The sequence below is a fragment of the Odontesthes bonariensis genome, chromosome 11 (genome assembly GCF_027942865.1).
Source record: "Odontesthes bonariensis isolate fOdoBon6 chromosome 11, fOdoBon6.hap1, whole genome shotgun sequence".
NCBI classification, from domain to species: Eukaryota; Metazoa; Chordata; class Actinopteri; order Atheriniformes; family Atherinopsidae; genus Odontesthes; species Odontesthes bonariensis.
In genome coordinates this window covers 31,631,623-31,639,376 of record NC_134516.1, presented here as the reverse complement: position 1 = coordinate 31,639,376, position 7,754 = coordinate 31,631,623, and the positions used below count along the sequence as shown (strand labels likewise).

At 40.5% G+C, this 7,754-nt stretch overlaps 1 protein-coding gene across 1 annotated transcript; it reads right to left on the bottom strand.

Moving 5' to 3' along the window:
- Positions 1 to 4,404: 4,404 nt before the first annotated feature.
- LOC142391907 (uncharacterized) lies at positions 4,405 to 6,487 on the bottom strand. The gene is made up of 2 exons (XM_075478091.1): positions 6,408 to 6,487; positions 4,405 to 5,488 (listed from the first exon to the last, which is right to left on the bottom strand). The coding sequence occupies exons 1-2, from the start codon at positions 6,483 to 6,485 to the stop codon at positions 4,451 to 4,453; spliced, it is 1,116 nt and encodes a 371-aa protein (XP_075334206.1). The 5' UTR covers positions 6,486 to 6,487; the 3' UTR covers positions 4,405 to 4,450.
- Positions 6,488 to 7,754: the final 1,267 nt, after the last annotated feature.

Below are 7,754 nucleotides of genomic sequence, written 5' to 3'. Positions count from 1 at the left end.
GCAAATGGAAGGATGGAACTTTTAATGTTCTTTTTGATGTAAAGTTATCTTGAAGAAAATAAATATGACCACAGAACATCAGCACTGGCCTCCCCCAGGAGTGTGTTCTCTCCCAGCTGCTCCTCTCCATATAAACAGCTGCATTCGCCTGGAGAAGCGAGAAACTTTACAGCACCTGATATTCCAAGTCGGTCTCCCATCCAAGCACTAACCAGGCCCAAACTGTTGTTGGTGTGGTGGCTGTGTGAGGAAACAAAACTGAGGGTTGCCCATCCGTCTAACTGACAGGGCAGCTGCACAATGACCCAACTCCATCTGGTCCCTGTGGGGGACTTTAAGGCCTTGGGTGACAAACTCTGTCCGGAGAAGCTGCGACCTCTGAAGCGTTCAACTGTGCCTGGAGGTTCACTTGACAACCTGAACATGGATAGCATCGAGGTTCTGAAGAGTCCTGGATGACTTTAAAGCTAGAAATCAAGTTGCTTCAGGTTTTGAATCTTTTATTTTCTGGTGGGCAAAAATAAATAAGAATGTTGATTGGATAAATTACATCTACAAGGCATTGCTGAAAAATTAGGTCCAACTTCCCTTATGGCATGGCAAAATAGAATGTCTTTGGAAATGTTACTGGCATAGAAAGTGTGTGAAATGTTTGAAACGTTGCACCTTTATTCCTAACAATACCTCACCTGATGGCAGCATCACCAAGGCCTTAGAGGGACTGACATCACTCTCTGCAGAGCTAGCAGAGAACTCTGGGATCAACGACCCCTTCACTGGCATGATGGAGAAGTGGTTTGGCCGGTGGAGCAGACTCCTTGCTTCAGTACTGCTATCTCTGTCTGTTGTAGCAGCCATACTAGTCACCTGTGGTTGTTGTTGTATCCCATGCTTGAGAGGACTGTTCCAAAGATTGAGACCACCCTTACCTGCACAATGTATCTTTTTTTTTTTCAAAGATTTCTTTATTGGTTTTTCAAAGGTAAATACAAAGGTTTAGGATCTTTTCATGTGGTGTATGTCCAGAGCCCAACAAGTAAGGCAATTTGAGTGGCTGACATTAGGAATGATACCACACATTGGTTAAAAAAAACAACAAAGAACAAACCAGACCCCCCACCCCCCAACCATACACAGTACACCATTTAACACAAACTAAACAGAAACATAACAAGAACAAATCAATTATAAAAGTAATAATAACAACAACAATAATACCAAAACTTAAATTACAAAATAAAAACATACCTACACAATACACAAAGTCTGCAACCTTAGAAAAATAAATAAATAAATAAATAAATCTGTTACCACAGTAATCCATTTCCTGTAACATATGCACACAGTTCTAGTCTGTCACAGAGGGGAGATTCAACTTGTCAATGTAATCAGACAAATATCCCCATGTTTTTGTGAACTTGCGGGTAGAGCCTTTCATGCTGTGTTTTATTTTTTCTATTTTCATAAAATAAAGAATATCTTTAATCAGGGAACTGAATGAAGGGGCATTAGGAGACTTCCACCTGAGCAGAATTAGACGCCTTGCTACGAGAGTGATAAATGCAACAAAGTCAGCCTTATACGAAGATGTGGACATAGTAGAGGGGAGAACACCAAACAACGCAGTTAAGGGAGAAGGAGAAATTGTTTGCTCTAAAACATAGGACAGGATATCAAAGACCTTGGACCAGTATTCAAATAGTTTTGGGCAAAACCAGAGTGTATGTCCCAGTGTCGCAGGTGCTGAGTGACACCTCTCACATGTAGGGTCAATGTCAGGGAAAAAACGGCTTAATTTGACCCTAGTCCAGTGAACACGGTCAACAATCTTACACTGAATGACGCCATGTTTAGCGCAAATTGACGATGAATGCACACGTTGTAAGATTGAGTCCCATACATCATCTAAAATATCAATTCCCAGGTCCTCCTCCCATTGAGTCTTAATTGAATTGAGATTTACTGGTCTTAAGGCATACATTCTATTATAAATAGAGGATATCATTCCTTTAGCATTAGGAAGAGGCATTAAGAGGGAGTCAAGGGGGTTAGCAGAGGGCACATTAGGGAAATTGGGATATAAGGATTTAACAAAGCTGCGTATCTGTAGATATCTAAAGAAATGTGATGTGGGTAAGGAATATTTTCCAGATAGCTGTTGAAATGATGCAAATACCCCATCTATATACAGATCCTTTAAGGACTTGATACCCAACCTAGACCATATTGACCACGCTTCGTCAGTCAGTGAGGGTGGAAAAGCAACATTTGAAGTGAGAGGAGAGAGGATAGAAATATCACCCAGATTGAAATGTTTTCTGAACTGGTTCCAAATTCTCATTGATGTTTTAACACATACATTTTTAGTGTATGAAGACCGAGAAAATCTGAGAGGGGAGTACAATAATGCCTTCAAAGAAGTGGGTTTACAAGACAAGGCTTCCATCTGTAGCCAAGTAGGCTGTGGACTAAGAACATCTAGATGCAGCCAGTAGTGTAGGGTTCTAATATTGGCAGCCCAATAATAGTACTGAAAGTTAGGCAATGCCATGCCTCCAAGTCTCTTAGGCCTTTGGAGTAGCAATTTGCGAATTCTGGGTGCCTTCCTATTCCAGATAAACTCTGTAATCAGTTTATCAATCTTACGAAAAAATGTTTGTGGGATGAATATGGGGATGGTCTGAAAAAGATATGAGAATTTTGGCAGCGTGTTCATTTTAGCAGAATGAATCCTAGCTGGCAGTGATAGGGGTAAAATAGACCACTTTTCAAAGTCTTTCTGTACACTGGATAGCAAACTTGCAAAATTAAATTTAAACAAATCCTGAAATTTTTCTGTGACCTGTACCCCCAGATAAGTAAATCTGTGATTTGCTATTTTAAATGGGAAAGAGTGGATAGGATATGCTCGAGCTGCGGCATTTATTGGGAAAAACTCACTCTTACTAAAATTTATTTTATAGCCTGATATCGAACTAAATGTTGTAAGGCACTGAAGTGCTGCTGGTATGGATGTGGAGATGTCTGACACATAAAGGAGGAGATCGTCAGCATAAAGCGACACCTTATGTTCTATACCCGATCTAGATACGCCTACCCGCACAACGTATCAACAGGTAGAGAGTGACGATGATGACGAGCTACATGAGGATGATGGAGACGAGGATGCAGATGACGTTTAAAGTGCAAAGCAGTGCCTTGCATGAACCTGAGTAAATTCTAAATGATATGTTTCACAGAAATCTCCCTGAAGTGTTAAACAATGATGTAGAAGATATAAGGCTATGCAAAGTTTGAAAAGACCCCAACAAAAACAAAAACAATTGCATGTGTATATATGAATCTACTTTACTAATTTACATCCTCTTTTCCTCTAGTATAAACAGGAGGGAAATGTTATAAAAATATCATGAAGTTATACTATGAGAATAAGCAAGTACCATGTGTGAGACGATGTTGCAGGGTCAAAGGTCACTGTGCTGGAAAAGGCCTCCTATCTATCTTATTTCAGCTTCTGTCTAAGCCTTGTTTTACTGAATGTCTCATAACCTTGTGTGGCCAGTGATCTCGTAGTAGGAAACATAAATAGCGACAGTATCATTTGTTGAACTCAGACAACTCTGCGTCAGATTCCTGATATGTTCTGCAGACTCCTTGCTGCAAGAATAAATGTTTTGTGTTAATTGTCTCCAGCGACTCTGAGACTCATTTTGAGATTTTTCTTGACACCAACACAACAGACATTTGAAACAGTTTCACAGCTTGAAGTTGAGCCTCGTGCCCTTTTAGTGTTGGAACAGCCTTAACTTTCAGCTTCAGTCATGAGCATCATACAGCTGTCTGGAAAGTACAGGGAACAACTCCAAACCTTTTTTAGACTGCGTTAAAGATTTCTGGGACTTTGGGAAAGATGATAAAGGTCAACTTTCCCTCGTAAGCAAACAAAAATTTTCTTCAAAAATATCTCTGTAGCAAGAACATGAAAACCATGAGAAATGTTGACATCTGACCTTTAATAAAAGCAGAACAATGAAATACAGACGAGTGTAAAGCTAGACTTTACATCAAACTGAAGTGATATATTGCTTCTACAGATGTTGTATGGTTACATAAATACCCACGGCTGGTGCTACTTGTGAATCTGAACTTAACAAAGCATATATGTTCAGTATAACAGAATAAAACACGTTTCTACTTTCAAACAGATTGCATTTTGTTCCGTCCATCAACTCACATCTGATGCCACGTTTGTCTTGAATTGTGGAAGATCTGTCCACAGTTAAAACAATCCTAAAAAATTATAAAGCACTTTCAATCATGTGCTACCCACAGAACATTCAGAACAAAGGTCCACAAACAAGATTTTTAATCTGAACAACGGTAGTTCCTGTTGCTGGTCCCAGGTGAATGTTCCTTATCGAACGTAAAATATGTTGTTGATTAAAACCAATCATTTATCCGCAGTGTGAGTACGTTGGTGTCTCTTTAAACTAGATAATGCACTGAAAACTGCTACACACTGATCACAGCTGTAAGATTTCTCTCCTGTGTGAATATGTTGGTGTCTCTTTAGACTAGATGATTGAGTGAAAGCATTTCCACACTGACCACAGCTGTATGGTTTCTCTCCAGTGTGAATACTTTGGTGTCTCTTTAGACTAGATAATGCAGTGAAAGCTGCCCCACACTGACCACAGCTGTAGGGTTTATCTCCTGTGTGAATATATTGGTGTTGCCTTAGACCACCTAATGTAGTGAAAGCTGCCCCACACTGACCACAGCTGTATGGTTTCTCTCCAGTGTGAATACTTTGGTGTCTCTTTAGACTAGATAATGCAGTGAAAGCTGCCCCACACTGACCACAGCTGTATGGTTTATCTCCTGTGTGAATATATTGGTGTTGCCTTAGACCACCTAATGTAGTGAAAGCTGCCCCACACTGACCACAGCTGTATGGTTTCTCTCCTGTGTGAATACGTTGGTGCGTCTTTAGATGAGATAATCTAGTGAAAGCTGCCCCACACTGACCACAGCTGCATGGTTTCTCTCCTGTGTGAATACTTTGGTGTCTCTTTAGACTAGATAGTGCAGTGAAAGCTGCCCCACACTGACCACAGCTGTATGGTTTCTCTCCTGTGTGAATATGTTGGTGTTGCCTTAGACCAGCTAGTGTAGTAAAAGCTGTCCCACACTGACCACAGCTGTAAGGTTTCTCTCCTGTGTGAATAAGTTGGTGTTTCTTTAGAGTAGATAATTGAGTGAAAGCTGCCCCACACTGACCACAGCCGTAAGGTTTTTCTCCTGTATGAATACGTTGGTGTGTCTTTAGAGTAGATAATTGAGTGAAAGCTGCCCCACACTGACCACAGCTGTAAGGTTTCTCTCCAGTATGAAGCTTCTGATGATACCTCAGATGTGATGAACTTTTCAAAACTTTTCCACAGTGCTTACAGCAGTGCCATCTGGATCCCTCTTGGACTATACGTTTCTGCAATGACAGAGAGGAAGAAGATTTAGATTCTTTTGAAGTTCACACAAACGATTTCTCCAAGCTAACCGACGCTAACCAACATATTCTAACTGGACCTCGGCAGACAGAGCCACACAGGTCTCAATATCTCATATCAAACATGAACACTGAGGGTGAGTTTATAAGTGCCCTCAGCTATCAGCACTGTGCTCTGATGTGTTCTGCACACATTTAAGTTTTTAAACAGTAAACTTGCTCTTTGACTAATTATTTTTTGTCTTGATTAAATTCTGAAAAGGGAACTTTTCTTGCTACAATATTTCTAAACGATAGAAGGAAGCAGTCTTGTCCAAGTTGTTCACTTAAACATGTTGATGACCACTGGTTTAAATGAATAAAAGTAACAGTGGTGGTAATACCTGACATTCTAACACTAACCCTTTGTTCCAGCGTCCAACCCAGAGGTCTGCAGCCATTCAGCTCAACAACCATCAGGGAAACATGGTCTGTTTTCACTCAACCTTCGTTTCTCTCTACAACAACTCTTTAAACTGAAGTAGAGAGCTCTACAAACCTGTCATCCAACCATTAAAGACCCAGAAGTATTACCACCACCAGGTTCAATTCATGTAACCCAGAGACTTTAAACACAAATACTGAAGATTAGCTCCTGAACCTCTCAAATCTGCAGACTGAGAGACAGAAAACGTCCCACCACAACATTCTGCCCACTGATTTTCTTCCAGCAGATCATTCAGCCTGCAGCACATGTTGAGCTCAGAGAGAGGAGATGAAACCAGGAAACACTTTGCGGTTTTTAACCAGGAAAAACTCAAACTTTGACACTTTTTCCACATCAGATGGAAAAGCAGAATGAGCAGAGGATACACGGAGCCCCAACACTCGTCCTCGTGTCTTTAGCGTCCTCCACACTGACCTGTGGCCCGGTGGAACCGGAGGAGGAGCCGGCTCTGTTCCTGGTGGAGGGGTTTGGATCCTGGTTCTGCTGCTCCATTCTGGTCCTGGTCCTCCGACTGATGGACTCTGTCTGAAACTGTCAGTACACACAATAAGATCCAGCTGTGGCGTGCAGCGTGTTAAACCACACCCACTTTTCTTCTTCTCTGGATAACCTTTCTGCACAGTTTTTAACCATCCAGTCACATTCCATTAAACTCATTACTGTGCTTTTTATTTAAATCCCTGTGAACTTTAAAATGCTTCTTTAAAGACCCACTAAGGTCACAGTTCAAAATATTTGTAGCTTTTTGATCAAATTCAGAAAAAAATTTATTAATAACTCTGTAGACCAACACCCACTGTGTGCAATATCCCATAAATCTCATCTGAGTCAGTGGAACACCATCAATATAAATCATTTTACTACATTAAGACAATGATCCTGTTTGAGGAAAGGGTCCCAATATCATCCCAAAGACTGAGGTTCAGATTGTCTCCGTTTCTAAATGTGTTCTCATTTCCAGAAGCTGTCAGGGATCCAGGAAAGTAACACAGAGTAATCTCAGATTCGTCACATTTACACTCTGAAGCCCATCTTTGAACAGTTCAGTTCTCAGGGAGCTTCAGTCTGGACTGAGGCCTGAAACTGAGAAGATGTGATGGTTCAGTGGGGGAATCATCTGGTTCTGTGTGGCGGACAGCACGTCAGCAGGAGCTGTCTGACTGATCTGAGACGCTCTGAAGAACAACATGAAGTGGACCTTTCTGAGGCCGTCCTTTAAATATAAAGGAGTGTTTTTCTGGCATCAGAAGTGCTCGTCCAGCAATTCATTCCAGAAAGCTGCTTTAGTGAAAGCTAAAGTTTGAGATGAAGGAAACTCTCAGACCCGTAAAACGCTGAAATGTTTTTCAACCCAAATAACCTACAATCTCCTTTATTTAGATTCTGAAATGATCTTAACTGGTAAACTTATGTGTCCAGTAGAAGAGTAAAAGTGATCTTTTGTTGTGGTCAGATTAGAGTATCAGCTCCTAAAAGTTGCACAGATCCTCCTAATAAAGATCATTTTAGCTCCAGATGTGGGCAGGTGGACTTTATGAGTAAAGATGTGTACAACCTTTTTATCATCTGGTCAGTCAAGTCTTTAAAATAATGCTATGACTCCTCTTCACACAACTTAAACTCTTAACAGGGATGTTGACAGACCTATTTTAGGGTGGCTGAAGCCACCCTAAAATAGGTTTTAGCCATCCTATAATTATTTTGCAATTTTTAAATTTATTTATATATATTATTTTTTTATTTTATTTTTTTTAAAACTAA

Excerpts from the sequence above, each read along its gene's own strand:
- LOC142391907 (XM_075478091.1), bottom strand. The coding sequence starts at position 6,485 with ATGGAGCAGCAGAACCAGGATCCAAACCCCTCCACCAGGAACAGAGCC. Across the intron at positions 5,489-6,407 it reads CCGGTTCCACCGGGCCACAG|AAACGTATAGTCCAAGAGGG; the intron begins GTCAGTGTGGAG and ends CTGTCATTGCAG.